This window comes from Anas platyrhynchos, chromosome 6 (genome assembly GCF_047663525.1).
Source record: "Anas platyrhynchos isolate ZD024472 breed Pekin duck chromosome 6, IASCAAS_PekinDuck_T2T, whole genome shotgun sequence".
Lineage (NCBI taxonomy): Eukaryota > Metazoa > Chordata > Aves > Anseriformes > Anatidae > Anas > Anas platyrhynchos.
This window is the reverse complement of record NC_092592.1, coordinates 7,316,554-7,334,058: the sequence shown is the minus strand read 5'-3', so window position 1 is coordinate 7,334,058 and position 17,505 is coordinate 7,316,554. Positions and strand designations below refer to the sequence as shown.

General features: G+C 44.9%; 2 protein-coding genes across 7 annotated transcripts in view; one reads left to right on the top strand and one right to left on the bottom strand.

The window, feature by feature from the left end:
• The window catches only part of MACROH2A2 (macroH2A.2 histone), a 25,905-nt gene extending 14,001 nt beyond the window's left edge, over positions 1–11,904 (top strand). For 2 of the 4 annotated variants that reach the window (XM_038181542.2, XM_038181541.2), the window contains exons 3-9: positions 803–909; positions 2,235–2,432; positions 3,911–4,021; positions 5,668–5,767; positions 6,713–6,802; positions 8,778–8,952; positions 11,190–11,904. In XM_038181542.2, the coding sequence (XP_038037470.1) occupies positions 803–909; positions 2,235–2,432; positions 3,911–4,021; positions 5,668–5,767; positions 6,713–6,802; positions 8,778–8,952; positions 11,190–11,355 (947 nt within the window). In that variant the 3' untranslated portion in view covers positions 11,356–11,904. Of the gene's footprint in view, positions 1–802; positions 910–2,234; positions 2,433–3,910; positions 4,022–5,073; positions 5,179–5,667; positions 5,768–6,712; positions 6,803–8,777; positions 8,953–10,303; positions 10,479–11,189 lie in introns of those variants that run through there. The other 2 variants (XM_072040347.1, XM_072040348.1) reach the window with 2 other exon arrangements.
• AIFM2 (AIF family member 2) lies at positions 11,353–17,505 on the bottom strand. 3 transcript variants are annotated; one of them, XM_027460537.3, is made up of 9 exons: positions 17,105–17,505; positions 16,425–16,540; positions 15,607–15,726; positions 15,196–15,288; positions 14,797–14,905; positions 14,556–14,708; positions 13,694–13,897; positions 12,544–12,741; positions 11,353–12,235 (listed from the first exon to the last, which is right to left on the bottom strand). In XM_027460537.3, exons 1-8 carry the CDS (start codon positions 17,424–17,426, stop codon positions 12,587–12,589), a joined length of 1,272 nt encoding a protein of 423 aa, XP_027316338.3. In that variant the 5' UTR covers positions 17,427–17,505; the 3' UTR covers positions 11,353–12,235; positions 12,544–12,586. The 3 variants fall into 3 exon arrangements, with proteins under 3 accessions (XP_027316338.3, XP_027316337.3, XP_027316339.3); XM_027460536.3 differs by lacking the exon at positions 11,353–12,235 and having other exon boundaries at positions 12,283–12,741; positions 17,105–17,492; XM_027460538.3 differs by lacking the exon at positions 11,353–12,235 and having other exon boundaries at positions 12,283–12,741; positions 13,694–13,894; positions 17,105–17,490.

The following is a 17,505-nucleotide window of genomic DNA, read 5'->3' as shown; positions in this document are numbered from 1 at the left end:
GCCTAAACTGTGTAAGTTAATAATGCTGATGGCTACAGTTTGCTAAGAAAGATGTGTCTGTGTTTCCTCTATACCAATTAGAAAACCCTCAGCCACTTCAGTCACTGTCTAAAAGTTACTGCAAAAGTAGAAAGAACTTTTGAATTGACCGCCTGTTCCAGGAGACCTAGAGAACTTTCTACCAACAGATCATGCATTGAAGCTCCCGTGTTGTCTCTGCTTGCATCTAAGCCAAACCTTTTGTATCTTGTTCTGAAATGAAGCCTCTCACCGATTTTCAGTGCCCTTTAATACCGAATTGCAGCATCGCCTGGCTAGTTTGTTGGCTTTCAAAGTACTTCTTTAAATGCACCTCAGTCTTTGTCTTACCTGGTCCTCAGAATCCTTGCTGTTTTGTCACAACTTTCTGAACTCGGTTTGGGGTTTCGTTGCATGCTTTGCTGTTCTGTTGTTACAGGGTTACTGCTACATTCTGGACTGCTGATGTACACTTTTATAGGGTGTTTGTTCTTTTTTGAAAGAGAACTCTGACTTGGGAATCATAAAAGAAGTTATGTGAACCAAGCTGAGCATATTTTCTGCTAGCTGTCCTTTAGGAAATTAGAAAGAACAAATTCTGTCATGTAATGTTAAAATATATTGAGTGTTGTTTGGTTTCTGCATTTCCAAAGCAAAGATCATTTAAATCGGTAAAATACCCCCCAAGAGGTAAATAGATAGGAAAAGGGAACGTAAAATGAGTACACAGGGTGTACAGAAGTTACATTTTTGTCACTCATTTTTATCTCAATGTGTTTTGCAGCTGAAATTCTAGAACTAGCAGGAAATGCAGCAAGAGACAACAAGAAAGGAAGAATTGCCCCCAGGCACATCCTCCTGGCAGTAGCAAATGATGAGGAGCTGAATCAGGTACTCCTTTACCTTGCAGTGCGAGTGTTATCTGCTGTAGCGTGAATGAAGCTGTTCCCAAGAAAGTTAGACATTCTAGCCTGACATATGAATGAAACACAAATATTAAAGCAGAAGATGGCAAGATGTTGCCAACCCAAATGAAGAGCCAAAAAAAAAAAAGGGTTCTCTGTGATATTATGTCTGAAATCACTTGGATATAAATTTCGTTGCTTCCACAGCCTGTGGGTTGTGTTGAAGTGGGAGAACTTGATGCCTAATTTTTAACTCGGTGATATCTGATACTTAACAAAAATATACAAGACAGACAGCCTTTTCCAAAAGCTGTGGAAGTGTGTGTGTTTTCTATTACGCTGTCTGTGAGGCCCATCTTGGATGGGGAGCTGGCTGACTCTCTGCTGTAGCTGCGTCCAGCACTGCCTCTCCTTCCATATGTCTGAGTCTTGTTAGCACACTGACTGGTTTTGCAGTGTGTTTTGACTCTGAGGATCACTTGTGGAGGGAGAAGAGAGGTCATGGCATGGGCTGTGAATTGCAGCATTCAGGGCTGCTGGAAAGGATCAGTCAGCAGCAGAGGACCTCTTCTTGGATGGCCCTGTGCAAAGATGGATGACATCACTCACACCTTGAAAGGTTCCTGCACCGAGTTTGTCTGCTCTAAATAATGAAAATGTGGTGCCCGTGAAGTCATCCAGCTCTGTTTTCTGTTACGGAAACTGAAAACTCAAAACAGAGGTGATGAGAGAAGGAAAAGAATTGGAACACTACCAGCCCGTTCCCTGCACCATAAAACTGGTCACTGGCCTGTGGAACAGATCTACTGCTGTCAGTTGGATCGGCCAGGTTTTGCCCTCTGTGTAAATACTGCTGCCCGTTCCTGTTGTTTACCCCTGCAAAGCAGGTTCTTGGGTCTTATGCTTACTTCCACCGCATCTGCGTTCCTGTGCAGGCAGTCTACAACCTTCCTTCAGCAGCACTGGGGTGCAATTTTTATTTATTTATTTTTTAAGTAGCCTGCAAGTGCTTGTATCCTCTTACCCTCACTCACTGCCTGCGAGTCACCGAGGTGTGCAGAAAGACCAGCACTGAAAGACAGAAAAGAGTCTGACCTGTAGAGTGACAGAGTTCTCTGGGGTATGCTGACCGACCTTGCTGGGACTTGCCAGGTTTTCCCTCTAATTGGGTTTTCTTCTGATAAACAGAAAAGGTACGGTGCTTTAGGAAGTGTGGGCTCGGTGTGTTTGTGCTATGAAGTCAGCAAAAATTGCTGGAGTGCAAACTTTGAGAATTTATAATGAACTCCTTTATGCTGCTTTTCCTTGCAGTTGCTAAAAGGTGTGACTATTGCAAGTGGAGGTGTCCTGCCCAGAATTCAGCCAGAGCTCCTAGCCAAGAAACGCGGTGCCAAAGGCAAATCTGAGACTATCCTCTCCCCGACTCCTGAGAAGAAGGGACGGAAATCCATGGTGAGCAAAAAGAGTGGGAAGAAGGCAAAGTCTAACAAGGCCCGGACACCCAAAAAGGTAAGCATGAGGCAGGTACGGGATCCTGGATATGTGAGAGAAGGTTTGGATCAAAACCAACTGAAATTATCAGGAGGAACAAATCGGTGCCTCTGCATTTGTCACAACTGGAGGTAGGAGTTGGTAGTAGACACATCAGGAACTTACTTCTCTAAATTTGGAAATAGAAGGGAAGATGCTTATCACAGTACTGTTATAGTGAATTTCTGTAACAAAAACCTTTAAAGCTTCAAGTGAAGCTTTTCAGATATCCACGTCACCCTCTGCAGTACCTTCTTGATAACTGTAGAATTTTTACTAAAATACAGGGAGCTGCATTTACAATCATTTTCTTTTTGAGTCATGTCACACCATCAGCCTTTCTTGGGTACCATATTGCTCTTAGAGATTTTTCATGTCTGGAGAAGTTGCCATGACATGGTACATGCATGTCGTTTTTGACAAGCATTTTGTTTCATATATTCTTAGGTGTGCTGTTACAAATGTGTTTGTTTGTTTGTTTGTTTGTTTGTTTGTTTTTTTGTTTTTTTTTTGTTTTGTTTTGTTTTTTTTAAGAGTTAGGAGAAGAATAAATGAATTGGAACTTGGCCACTGCATCTTCCCTCACGGTTGCCCATCCTCTGTCACCATCCAAAATGCTTTGATTTGGTAAAGCAGTAACTCAGATCAGTGCACTTGGTTTGTCATTCCAAAGCTTGCACGTTAAGACATTGCTAAATTTTGATTAGGATGGCATTAAATCATTAAACTTTGACCTAAACCTTTTACACTTCTTTTTTTAAGCACATCTTTCTGGAGACCTCTAAGCTTTGATATATCTCTCTAGTTGAGAATGTGTAGAAACAACTTTTGAAAAGAAAGCAGAGCTGTGTAGTTGAAGGTGTGCTTCAGCAGCCCATGTAGGAGCAGGCTTCCTGCTCCTGGAGCTGGGCTGCACGAAGGAATGTGTCTCACAAAGGGGGTTTTGCATTCAACCTTCACCTATTAGCTCATTTAGTTGTTCATCTGTTTGTATGGAGGTGTGATGGCTCCCTTCCGTCAATAGGGATTGAGATTTATGATTCAATTCATTACCTGAGGTTTACGGTTTCTTTCCGATGTTTTTTCATTTTGTCAGGGTTCCTGTTTGATTCAGTGTGAGTTCTGTTCTCTTAGCAGCAAAACCAAACACACTAGCACACACCCATCCATAAATACAACCTTAATCATCAGTAAAACCACAGGTGGAGGTGTGTGCCCCGACACTGAATGTCTACAAACATATGTAATGCCTTAGATAAACCACTGATGTTTTAGCATTTTATAGACAGTGAAGACCTCTGTTATTACACGATCTTTGGGGAGTAAAAAGCTACAAGTAGTATATTGCTCAGAGAAGATGAAATTTGTATTAACTCATGAAATCTCCTACCGAATAATGTTAGGCGTTAATTTGCATTCAAGAGTTTTTGTTTCTCTCCCCTTCTACCCCAAATTAGAATAAACAAAAGGACAACGAAAAAGAAGGAGCTTCAAATTCAACATCTGAAGATGGACCTGGGGATGGTTTTACTATCTTGTCCTCCAAGAGCCTCGTGCCAGGACAAAAGGTAATGCAATTTATGATTTAACAGATTGGGATCGTAGCAGTGGAGCCTCACATAAACAGAAAGATGCTTTAACACCAGTAAAAAAATCTTCTCTGCCTTTGTCCTTAGTGGTCCCAAATTTAAGGCCAGAACTCACTCAAGTCATAGGTGGGGCAGAGGATCTCAAAACTATGTCTGCAGATAAAAGATTTCCAAGAACAATGCTAGTCAGCCTCTCTTCTCTAGAGATTGATTTCTTGGCTAAACCTATAGTAGAGTTTTGTTCCATTTGGACTTGTCTGCGTGTCTAGCATACTGCCAAACCAGGTTTAACCTTCTAGGCTATTTATTACTTATTAAAAAATAAACTAAAATTCTGCGCCAAGCCTGAGGATCACTCATCAAGTTCCACACGCTAGTTTGTGCCAGAAGCCTGAGCACTCCATCTGAAAATGGGCCATGGGGTGCCTTTCTCTTCAAAGTGATCAAGCCAGCTTCTCCATCTCAGCACAGACTGTGACACCTTGCCTGGCCAGAACTGCAAAACTGTCCCACCAAAATACCCGTGTCAGTGATGTCCAGCCAACTATCTGTCTTATTCTTTCCTTCCTTATAAAGTCTAGTACAGATTTTTAATTATTATTGTAGAGATAAAGATTTTGTCTTATTGATTTTCAGGTAGTAGGATCATCTGGAAAAAGTGTTGTTCCTGAAATTGCTTCTGTAAGCCCCCCATACTGATGTACCCTTATATGAAGCAGTGCTTAAAAATTCAGTCTACCTGATCTCATCTCATAATAAACTAGTGGTCTAGTTTATGCCAGAGGCGTACTAGATCCAGAAGACTGCTAAAAGCAATATTCTTGCCAGGTGGATGAAACCTTTATCTCCTTTGTTAGAGTTCAGTGCTGTTCTAAGATCCTCCAGAACCTGTGCAGCTTCCCCCTTTCTTCTCTAAAATGGGCGGTGTTTATTTTTCATATTAGGACATCAATTCTGTAGCTTAACTTGTAAGAAATGAGGTGTATCGGGCACATGTTCAGCAACTGTAAAGTCTTTTTAATAATTTCTAGGATTTCTGTCCTCTGTTGCTGCTCAAAGTGATGAGGCTGTGAGATTTGGGGAGCAGCCTTTTTTGGGCTCCTTAAGACATCAAGTTTTGGCCAGTTCTTGTGTCCTGATGCATGGGTGGGTAAAACATTCCTTGTTTTATTTACGTCAGGAGCTGAAATGAAATTAATTACGTGGGTGGTGAAGTCTGTATGGATCAAGATAGGGTCTAGCCCATCGGTAGTAGTTCCCCTGCAAGCAGTTTACTGGGGACAAGTGTTTCTGTAGGGGACAAACTTTTATTTTTAGTATTTTTCTCTTTAAACGAGAGGGTTTCCAAGGTGAGCATTTTTTTTCTTCAAAGTGTGATGCTAGGACATGAATGAATCTAGTAGCAGTAATTTCCTCAGGAACAGTCTTCCAAGCTATGGGCACATCGTGAAACATCTGAATGGTGTACAGACTAATTAAAGGTTAAAAGTCAGAGTCAACCATACTGAATAAAATAAAATTGTGTGAATTGTGAGTCCAGCCTTTTTTTTTTTTTTCGTATGAAAGTAATTTCACACACAGATTACTAATTTGATTCTTTTTACTCTCTCATCTGTATCTTGCAGCTTTCTCTGACACAGAGTGACATCAGCCATATTGGCTCCATGAAAGTAGAAGGCATCGTTCACCCTACAACTGCTGAAATAGACCTCAAGGAGGAGATAGGTGAGGCCCTGCTACCTGCAGGGGAAAAAAAAAAATCTAAAGTTGCAACAGCAGTTTGTCTCCTAGCTGCCTGCTGGGATTCCATCCAGTTTCATCTGGATTTTCCCCAGGCCATAAAATATCACTTTACACTTCTGAAAATCAGGCTGGAACTGAGTAGATATAATATGCTAATCAGTAATTTATCTTCATTTTTTTAAATGATGGCTAACAACAATGAAAACATAGATGATTTGTTGCTGCACATGAGCAGTAAAGGTGTAGATAATCGTTATTCCAGTCTTTATTGGGTTGTTTTCTTTTTTACATTGGCTTTTGGAAATTCTATGAGGAAAATCATCTACAGTAATAACAGTTATGCTTTTCCTTACAGGATTTTGTATGCTTCAGAAATACCCATGTACAAAGCCTTGTACTGCTCATGTGATACAAGGAAATATTATTACTGTGGTGTAAAACAGGGGAATTGCCGTGAGGGAGGTAAAAAAGATACGCAGCCAGTTGCACAGAAGGACTGAATTCACTAGTAGGCTTTTTGGATCCTTGTTGTATACAGTCAGTCATTGAGGACTTGACTGGCATCCCAGCTGTGTTTATTTCAGAAATTGTTTCAGGAAAGTAGTAGTGTTTGTATGCTGAGTTGATTTAGGAGACTGAAAATCCGAGTCTGGAAAATCCCACTCTTCACTGTTTTTAACCATAAGCCAAAGGAAGTTAGCATTCTTACAGATAGTTATGTTAATGTGCGGTAATAACAGAGAAGTTTTTTGTGAAAACAATAAAAAGCAAACTTTATCTGTGGCTGATAGTGGCAAGCATAAACATCAGCTGCTGCTGATAGAGGGAAACATGCCAGTATGTGCACAATGTCCTTTTAAATCACGTAGAATTGTTTTCTTTTGCTGGTAGCTCAAAGCCAAGGCCTTTTGCTCTGTTTCCTTGCAGGCAAGGCTTTGGAAAAGGCAGGAGGAAAAGAGTTTTTAGAAACAGTGAAGGAGCTTCGCAAATCTCAAGGACCTTTGGAAGTTGCTGAAGGTAAAAAGGATATTCTGCTTTGTTTGTGGAAATGGCTTGACACATTAGGAAAAAAGAACATACTGAAATGTTCTTTTTTCTTGGCATTCAAAGCTGTTCTTGATTATATATGTGCCTTTGCTTATGTGATGCAAACATTTCTTCTTCAAAATTGTTGCTGATACAGGCAACCTGTTTGGGGGCAGGAAAAGGGAAAAAGGGAAGAGGGTTAGGATACCTCTGTGCTGTGCACATCCTGTCTTTGGGCTTCTAAGTGCCACCTAAAAAGTAACAGCAGGATGATTAATTTCCCTTAGGCAGTTCCTGTCTGTGGGAGTCCAAAAGTTATGGAAAAAAAATCGTGTTATTACCTCAGTGCCTCTTTCCTCTCCTACTTGTACCACATTTCTTAGAGAGGGTTAGCTCTCAGTCTGTGAGCAATTCTAGTTTACAAATTACCCGGATTTATGCATATTTGATGAACAATGCAGACAGAGCAATTCCCTCACTTTGTTTGAACACCAATAAACGTAGATGTGATACAATCTATAGAACTGGCATGGTTTTCAAAGAGCAATTGCTGCTCTTCTCCCAGGCATTACAGCTACAATATAGAAATACAAATTACAAAGGAGCTCTCTTTAAATGTTTAACGCATGTGGAGCAGTGAATAGTTAAGGGCTTGAGATTGTCTTCATTTGTAGACAAATTTAGCCGACTTATAGGAGCTGGATGTGGGTGAAGAGGGGAGAAGTTACAATACATCTCTTCGTGCCTTATGTGGCTTAGTACCTCAGTACTAAAAGCACTGAAAAAAGCATGTCAGTACTTTAAAGGGTTTCATTTTTCAAATTTCCTAAAGGAACAGTCTAATCACAGAGAGATTTTTGTACAGCACATTTTACTTCACTTTTGCATTGCATCAGAAATAATATGCCACAACATCCAACCAAACTACTTCTCTATCAACATCACATAGACAATAGACTTACTTTGTGCTCTTAAACTGGTCCCAAGAAAGAGGATAATTTTAGTTTCATGGAAGGAAGATGTACTCTGTCAAGCACTGTGTTGTGCTGCTGCGTTTGATGTTGCCACATCCACTGGTTTTCAGGCAAGCACTAACAAATGGTTTTTAATCACTTGAGCTCCAGCCTAGGCCTTGAATTCAAGTGCTGTTCACAGGTTACCTCTGTTGTTTTCAGTCAATTTGCTCCTTAGGTTAAAGGCCTGAGGCTTCTCTCCTGGTTGAAATTTAGGTAGCAAAGTGAAGCGTTAGATGGAATTCTTCTGTGATGGACGAGTGAATAAATCCAACTTTTTCATCCTTGGGCAATAATTGCCTGACTAATTTCTGGGTGTTTGACCTGAGAGTTCCAAGGCTCAGATTTTAAAAGTGCTGAAAGTCACAACTGCCACAAAAGCAAACGGGTGCCACGCTGTCGATGTTGCAAGTCCTGAAAAATGGATCTGAGATTTCTAATACTGGTGGCTACTTTTCAATAAACATCTTTGATTTCTCAGGTTGTTTTCTGAAACCACCTGTCCACGAAGGGAGTCCAAGTATAACTCTGGAGCTGTACAGATGTTGCAGAATATTTGTGCAAGGCATTCAGATAAGGCCATGACAACACTGCAGGAATGTCTGTTGGGGAATTAATGACATTGTATTCAGTGCAAGGTTTTGATACTTTGCAAAAAAAAAAAAAAGAACATGCAGAGGCCATGCAGAATGAGAAAGCTATAAACTATTCTTGAATAACTGTTTGTTAACCAAATGAGCCCGGGTTCTTTAGAGAATAAAGAAGCAATTGATCACACAAGTAATGATAACACAGTCAGATTATGATTGCAAGTGAGTCATTGTGGCTTTCTTTCATTCCTCATATATTTCTTTTGGGAGAGGCAATGGAATTAAGAAAGTACGTGGGACTGAGAAGTCATTGCCGGGTGATTTCCTTTCAAAACTAAACGCTGTTGTATTTTCCTTTGATAGCTGCGCTTACTCAGTCTAGTGGCCTAGCAGCAAAGTTTGTCATCCACTGTCACATCCCACAGTGGGGCTCAGACAAGTGCGAAGAGCAGCTTGAAGAGACCATAAAGAATTGCTTAACAGCTGCAGAAGACAAGAAGTTGAAGTCTGTGGCTTTCCCCCCTTTTCCCAGTGGCAGGTATGGCTTTTTCTGCATAAGAGGCTTCTAAATTGTGTAACAATTGTGTGACTATCAGAGCTGCTGCTGTGAGAGGGAGCCTGTGAGTAGAGACATGAGCGTAGTCTCAGGAGAGGAGAGCTGAGCTGGCTGTGAGTAGAAGAATGAAAGAACATTGTTATGTCCTTTCATTTTGTTGTGGTGAACCTTAGTAAAGCTCCACTGGGATTAATATGGTTACACTGGCACCATACTGAAGGTAAGTGATGCTTCTCGAGCTAGGTAAATGCAGAATATTTACTTAAGTCATCCCAAGAATATACAGTAAATACACTAGTCACACAAATGATTTCTTTCAAAAGAAAATCACCATTTCTTAAACACAGTTCTGCTCTAAAAAGGCAGCTATGACACCAACTGTAAAACTTTGCATTTCTTTCTTAATAACTAGCAAATAAAGTGTTCTTGACTAAGAAACCCAAAGGTGGTGTGGTTTTCGTGTTGTGCATATGAACTAGCTGGAAAACTTTTTCAAAAAGTCTGTGTTGGTAGCTAGTTGCCACAAAGATGTATTAACTGGGTTGTTACAGAGGTCTGTCGTGGGACCAGAGCTAGTAAAAGTCTGTCTGTCCGTGGTCATGTAGATGATAGCGAGTATGCACGTGACAGTTGTTGATAATCAGTTTCCAAGCTCTTTTTTGGGCAGTGTTTAATAGATATGGGATAAGTCTGAAATTCCTAACGTGAAATTGAGTAAGAAGTGAGTTGTACTGCTCTTAGGAGGAGAAATACACAAATGTACAGCATATTGTTATCAGAGAAGGGGGAAAAAAGGAAGCAATTTAAAAGCTGCTCTGGATGCTATTAAAAATTCTGTGATTTTTCGCCTGTAAGTGTTGTTAGGCACTGGAATGGCATATCTGTTCTGGTGTGGCCTTGTCACTGGAGATCTTTGAGGATAAGTTAAGACAAACTTAATTGAGAAGCAGAAGAGTTGTGTGCAATCCTGCCCCAGAGTAAGGGTGTGGTTGTTCTGGCTGAAGTTTTTGGCATCCATCTAACTTCCTTTGGAGCATTATCATACAGTAGAATCTAAATAGGAGACATTAAACTCGAGAGCAAACAACAGTTATGCTCAATGCCTATCTGCAATCTCTGCCAGGTCTTAACTCGCCTTCAGACAATTCAGCGTGCCCCAGCACAGTCTCACCCAGACTCTGGGAGCTGTTTGGCTGTCTACATGCTTATGTAGCGAGGAAGCCACATCCATGTGCTCCAGGGTTGTGCAAAATCAGCAGAACTATCACAGCCAGTGTCAGGCAGCAGAGAAACTCCATCAGGGAATGAAAAAAAAGTGTGTCTTTCCCTCCAGATCTCAGCGACAGAGAGACGCATCTGTCACTTCAGGACAGGGATGCTTTCTAGGTCGAGGAACCTCTTTGGTGTTAGACAAGTACAGCAATGTGGAGACCTTCTTAAGCACAAAGTACAATGATGTGGAGACCTTCCTAAGCGCAGGCACAGCGTAAGGCAGGGTGTTTCACGAGGTATGCGTCAAGTTCAAGTAGAACAGTACTTGAAATTGTTTTTATAGCAGTCATATTTCATATAAACAAAGATGAAAAGCTGCTGACCTTCACAGTAACTACTCTGTGCTGAAACGAGGGCAAAGAACCGAGCTGCAGCTGAACTTCTGTGAGTTGAAAAAGGAGTATGAGAGCGATTAAGATACAATAAAACCGAAGTCTCAAAGACATGGGCCCAGTGCTCCAAGAAGAGTCACAATTCAGAGGGAGTGGACCTTGGTTTGAGGTTGTAACTTCAATTATTTTCATTGAAGTCTCAAGCAAAGAATTGTTAATTACAGGGAAAGGAAGTCGGATGTCACCTTTTTAAACCAATTCTGTTTTCAACAACAACAACAAATCCTTGAGCTTTTTAGCCTGCCTGGCATGGCATAGACGAGTTTGATTCTGAGGGCGAGTGTTTAAAATACTTTGTGTGGTTATAAAGAGTAGAAGCAAACGAAAACAGTAGCTACGCCAGCAAGGGAGCTAACACAGCAGCAGATGAATGTTGTTATCAGAACCTTGGGGTTTGCTTCTGGGATGTGTACATGTTAAAAGCTGTAACTGGTGCTGTCTTAACAGCAACCTGTAGTGGGTATGGCTGTGCTTTGTGCCTTTTGGCATCACGTGTGCATAATGCTTGCACAGGTAGCTGACACTCTTGTTCTGTTTTCTTCCCTTGTCACATAGAAACTGCTTCCCCAAACAGACGGCAGCCCAGGTGACTCTCAGAGCTATTTCCACCCATTTTGACGGCACCAGCTCTTCCTCCTTGAAGAACATTTACTTTCTGCTCTTCGACAGCGAAAGTATTGGCATCTATGTGCAAGAAATGGCCAAGCTAGACACTAAGTAGCAACGGCAGCCAAATGAAACTTTATTTTTCAACAAACTTGAGTAGCATTAAAAGCATTAGAGGTGGGTTTTATTTTTTCAATGTGGTGAGGAGGGGGAGTGGTAGTAGTGTGATGTGTTGTGACTTGATGAAGAGCTGTGACTAGAGGTGAGCGGGGTTTAGTCCGATTTCTTCATGCTCTCAGCATCCTCTAGCCATTTATATCACCTTAAGCAATTGAGTTGCCATCTCTTTTCCAGGAGTTTTAGTGTCCCTTGTTACTTTAGTTTAGAAGTTTTTAAAGAGTAACTTCAGTTTAGATTTGTAGTGATGAATTTTTCACACACACACTTTAGAGAAAGCTCTTAAATATTCTGCTCCCTTTTCCCCTCCCATGAGGGTATATGTTAAACTTCTGCCTCCAGCCCGCCGGGGGAGGGTGGGGGGGAGGATTTTGGAAGTGACGCATGAGGAGCTTCTGTTTTGCTTTTAATTCACAATAATCTCTGTAATTACTGGGAATATTTCATGTTGATTTTGTTTGTTTTATAAGAAAAAAAGAAAAAGATGTGTCAAGTGTGGTTATTGTTATAAACCCTGCTTTTGCTCTGGAAATTTCTCACCTTAAAAAAACAGGAAGGCAGCATCCCTAAGTACTTGTTGTATCACCCTCAGTACACAAGTACTTCTGGTAGAAGTAGAGTGCTGTGACATAATTAAAGCTGCTGGGGAGATGCTGGCACAAAGCTGCGTTGTATTCTGATGAGTTTCAGGATCGCCACAGTCTTTTCAAGGCTCTAGGTAGGTTTTGCACAGGCACTGCTGCACGCCATTCTTCCTGCATGCTGCAGAGCAGATGCCAGCTCTGGACCCGAGTGACAGGCAGATACCTTCCTAGAAGCTAGAGCAGAGAAAGCCAGGGAAAAACCACATAACAAACAAGCCACGCATTTTGCAAACCACAGTGTTTATTGTTACAAATGGAGGTAGACCAAGTTTCTTGCTCAGAGCTATCTCACCGGGGAAGTAAACGAAACGTTCCTTCCTTGTTCTTTATGATGAGATCTTTGCTCGTTAATTTGGGAAGTGCCTCCTTCCCCTTTACAGTAACACAGGGCTCCCCTTCACTGTGTTGCACTAAAGGGTGGCTTTCAGAGGTGGTGTGGGAGACAGCATCGGTCTGTCCAAGCAACAATAGTGCGCCCTCACCTTCTGGTTGTGGAATTCCTTGCGGGTTTGTTTCTAGTCCCCTTTAAGAGGGCATTGTCTGTCCCATTGTCTTCCAGCTCTTGGAGACAAACAGGTCCCGGCTCTTAGCAATGGTCACCAGGAGGCGTCCCACGTAGTAGCCATTCACCTGCCCTACGCCATCGTTCTTACCCATTGAAAGCAGGAACGTTAGGGAGCCTGGAAAAAAGAGACAGAGCTTAAATGAAGCAGTTTCAAAGCTTAATACCAAACCGTACTCCATGTAGGTGCTGTACTTCTGCTGGCCCCAGCAGCCTCCTCTGCTGAGCACAGTAACACATGTGCTGCGTGACAAGGAAGGGAGCAGGCCCAAGGAGAACGACTTGCAACTCTCCCCTTTCTACTGTCTGTTCTACATCTGTGAGGTTGCCTTTTTCATTCCCTCTTCTCAGGAGGCATCGGCCTTTCAGAAAAACTGAAGGCTAGCTCTGCTCTCCTGATGGTGTAACAGGAGATCCCCTGCTTTAGAGCTGTGCAGTAGAAGGATTTGGCTGATGCTGTGTGGTGTAGAATGACTTTGTCCTTCCAGGAGGGAGTCCAAGAGGTAGACAACAAAATTTAAGCAGAGGAAAAAAAAAAAAAAAAAAGAAAGTAGACTGGGCAGCCTTTAAAACCCAACAGCAGTCCAGATACCTCCCATCCATGTGGAACAGCTTTCAAGATAATTACAGTAAGTATTTGCAAATCAGTTGCTTATCAGTGAGACCCATCCTCTAGCTAGATTTTTTTTGACCAGATATTTCAGTTTGTGCTTGTTGTATCATTTAAGGGGAGAAGGAAGGAGACAGTCAAGTCCTCTCCTTAATTCTAGGATTTAATTGGACAGTAAGGAACATAAAGCAAAGGAACCAAGATTGATGAATGGCAGATACCCACCAGTAGATTAATTAGGAAGATGTTAGTGAAGAAAGGATGCGTTCCCTACCTAGACTGGCACAGGTAATTAATTTCTGCAGGGTCTTTGGCAAGAACTAAGATGAAGCCTACATAGCCAACCCCAATTGTGGGTTCCCCCCCTCTAACTAGCATCCCATGCAGACGTGTTAATACGGCTGTTCCCTGCAGAAAAGCAGCTCAACAGCTAAAGCCAGCTGCCAAGAGACGACCTCACCTGGCTGGTAGGTTTTCAGCGGCTTGTGTGTCAGGCTGTTGATGATGTTTGTCACCACCACGTTGGCGTGGAGCCCGGCGTGGTAAGCCATCTTGGGCTCCCTCAGGTCTGCACAGTCCCCGATGGCGTAGATGTTCTCGTGTCCTTCCAGCTGGAGGTGCTCGTTAACGCGCAAGGCTCCGTTGCTTGCCAGCTGCTCTCCTGCTGGGCCAAACAGCAAGCTTTCAGGTTGGGGTTGATGCCACCAATGTGTCATTGACACAAAGAGGGGAGTTAGGTTTTCATTCTCTTTTCTACAGCAAGAAGGTGATGCTCATTGCCTTGCTGGAGTGAGTTATGTTCTGATACAACGAATTATCCTTTGATACGTCTGGGAACATGGAATCATTAAGATCAGAGAAAGGGACTGGGTAATGGTCACAGCACTCCATAGCTGTTGTGGGCTGTAAGGGACTCTGAGGGTGTGCTACTGAAAAACTGATCCGCTCAATGCCCTGTGGCACTGACTGTGCAGCAAGAATGCTGAATGTGCTGAGCCTACTTGTGCTGGGAACTCTGCAAGCGCCTTATCTGGGAGGCAATCCTGGCCTTGATGACAGGAGTTGTCACCAGCTTCTAGGTGTAACCTGCCTGATGCTGACCCAGGACGCTGCAGGTATTAGCAGGAGGAGCAGGAGAAGGTTGTGAGCCTCGTGATCCGTAAGTTTCTGGAGGTCACGTTTCACAGTTGGGTGTTTAACGTGATGTTGGAGCATTTGCTGTGTCATGGAACAACCTAAGTTTGATTTCTGACCTCCCGGTACTCGAGTAGAAGGCACTGAGGAGCTGTGCTGCTTTCCCACGCGCGGTGTTTCTCACTTACCAAATGCAGAGGCATATGCTGAAGAGTTGATCTTTATCCCCGTGCACAGGATCACCATGTCGGCAGCCACCTCGGTGCCTTTTTCTGTCCGTACTACCATGTCCTTCCGGAACTGGTTGGTTGTGAGGTTTTCCACATTGCTCACCCTTTCACCTGTTGGGACGGAGAGCCCTGGGTCACAAACCTTTCCGAGGCTAAAGGAGGAGCGGCTTGGAGATCCTCAGAGGCATTCAGCCCGTACCTAACAGGAGGCGCACTCCTTTCCGGAGGAGAATCTCCTTCACCTCCTGACGGACGCTGTGGAGCAGCTCGGTATCAGCTAGGGCAATTTTGGAGTGAATGAGGGTGACCTGTTGGGGACAAAACAGCAGACGGGGATACAGGAGTGGGCCAGGACACCGCGCACGTGGCGGCAGCAATAGACAGCTTCCTTCTATCCCATTAAAATGCCCAAAGAGATGCCAAATGCCAAAAATTGCTGGTGGCAGGCCATAAGGGTGCTCCCAGAAGAGGAGGCAACGGGGAGGAAGGTTGGCATTGCATCTGCAGCTCCTGATTCATAGCCATCTCCAATACCTGCAGCAGGCCCATCAAAGAACAGGCTCAAAAACAAGTAAAAAAGCAACTGATGTGCTGCTACCTCTTTGGCCGGGTGCTCTGTTTTGATCTCTGCAGCCATCTCGACGCCGGCAGCTCCCCCTCCCACTACCAGGATGCGCTCAGCTTTCTCGATCTCGAAGTAAAGAAGAAACTGGTGTTAGGAGAGGAAGGCTTTCAGCCGCTCTGCGAGCAGACCCTCCCGATGCACGGCGTCAGCCTGACACCAGTAAACCACCTGGTCTGTTAAGAGGAGACGAAAATGAGAACCCCATGCGCCCTCCCTGTCTATACTGTGATACTTTTGAGCTTTTCAGATCTCCCCTTGTGCAGATCGTGCTTCCCCCAGGGCGTGCAGGACACAAGCTAGCCCGTGCTCCTTGTCCTACTCCTCCAGGCATCGTGGTCTCCTTCTCAGACACGGGTAGCTGTGTCTGGTAAGTTGATTCCTCACCTCCTTAACCATGTCTTCGTAGGCCTGGATGGCGCTTTCCATGTCGATGACTTTGTTGAACTTCCCGGGGAACGGCCCATCGCTGCCTGTTGCAAGAATGAGGTGGGAGTAGTGAAGCTCCTGGGAGGGCAGAGGGTGGGAGGGGGTGTTAGACCTTTTAAAGAGGGAGTCTGAACAACCACGGGCTTACAGGCAATAACCCGGTGTTTGTGTCAGTCGCTGAAGCTGCTGTCACAGAGGGCTCCAGAGATCAGCTGGAGCTCTGGGATCAGAGTCCAGAGGGACACGGATAACAGGCTGACCTCCCACCTTCACCCCCTTCTCAACAGAGGTGAGATACTGGGGCTGACAGGAGCTCCTGGAGCTCCTTCCCTGGGTTTATTCCTGTGGTCAGATAAGGATCTGAGCTCCAGGGCTAATTGAGCTCTAAATCCAGCCCTGAGAACAAAAGCTTATCAGAGCACCAGGTGGGATGGAGGATTTGCAGCACGCCCCTGTTGCAGCACAGATCTTTGGGGCCAGGTATTTCAGTGGGCCGAGGGGCGATCAGATCAGTGTGCTGCCCTCTGTGAGCCCACTCCCTCCCCTGCCAGAGGACCCCAAACACACAGAGCTGCCTGCAGCCTTCATCCCAAATCCCTTCTCCAACCAGACAAAGCCTGGATTTGGGGGTACCGCCTTCCTGCAGCCAAAACCAACCAAAGAAAACCCGAGGAGGAGAGCCTCACAGCACACCCCGCTGCAGCCCGATGTTCAGCATCAGCAGGTGACCCCAAAAGGCTGCCGGGTTTCTGGGGACGAGTTCTCTCAGCACCCACCTCGCCATCGCTGAGCAGGACCTGCTGCCTCGCGGGGTCGATGCCCACAACCTGGCCCTGTCGGAAGCTGTCGCCGAAGGTGGCCGAGTAGGAGATGAAGGTCTTCCTGGCAAATCCTGGGGCAGGGGGAGATGGTTAGGAAGAGATCTTCCTCCGGCTGGAGGTTTAACAAGCCCCACAAAGGTTTTGGTGTCATTCTGCTGCTTGCTCCTAGCCCTGAAAGCTGAATTTCCCCCCTAAATCCCCAGCTCCTGGAGGGCTGGGGTGAGCCAGGTGCCCCAGACAAGGCTGAAACTGAACTTGGTCCCGTGTGGCCTCGCTGCTGAGCGAGGCAGCATTTCACACATCATCCCTTTGCCTGTTCCAGACACCGAGAGTTTCACTTCAGTGAACTTTTTTTTAAGTTCTTGAAGAACAATAAAAAAAAATAAAAAAGAGCATCCGGATAACTACGCCTCATTTTTCCCGTGAGCCACGGGGTTAGCCGAACGCAGACGGTGTGTGGGACCTCCCCGAGCCGAGCGCTTGTTTTCCAGGTGGAAAATGTCAAACATTTCAGCATGGCAAGAGCCGGGGAGGCCCCTCCTTTGCCCTGCTCCTCCCTTTTCCCCTCAGAGCCCCGGGGCACGGTTCAGGAGCTGGCCATGAGGCCCACGGCACTGGCTCCGCTCGCCCCTTACCGCTCTCCACGGAGGCCCGCAGGGCAGCCACGTTGTGGTGGAAAGCATCCCGCATATCCACCAGCACGAACGGCACGGCCCAGGCCTTCAGCTGGCTGGCGGCCGCCGTGCCCCCGAAGCCACCGCCGACGATGACGACGCGCACGGAGTCGTCCAGCGACAGCCGGGAGCCCATGGCTCGACGCTCCTCTTCGGGGGGCGAGGAAGGCTCCAGCGCAGTGCTGCAGGAGCTGGCCCGCCTCTTACCCGCCCCCTGACTCAGCACAGCACCCTGCGGGGCGTGCCGAGCCGTGCTGAGCCATGCTGAGCTCTCGTGAGCCATGCTGAGCTGTTTCGAGCCGTGCCGAGCTGTTTCGAGCCGTGCCAAGCTGTGCCGAGCCGTGCCGAGCCGTGCGCCCCTG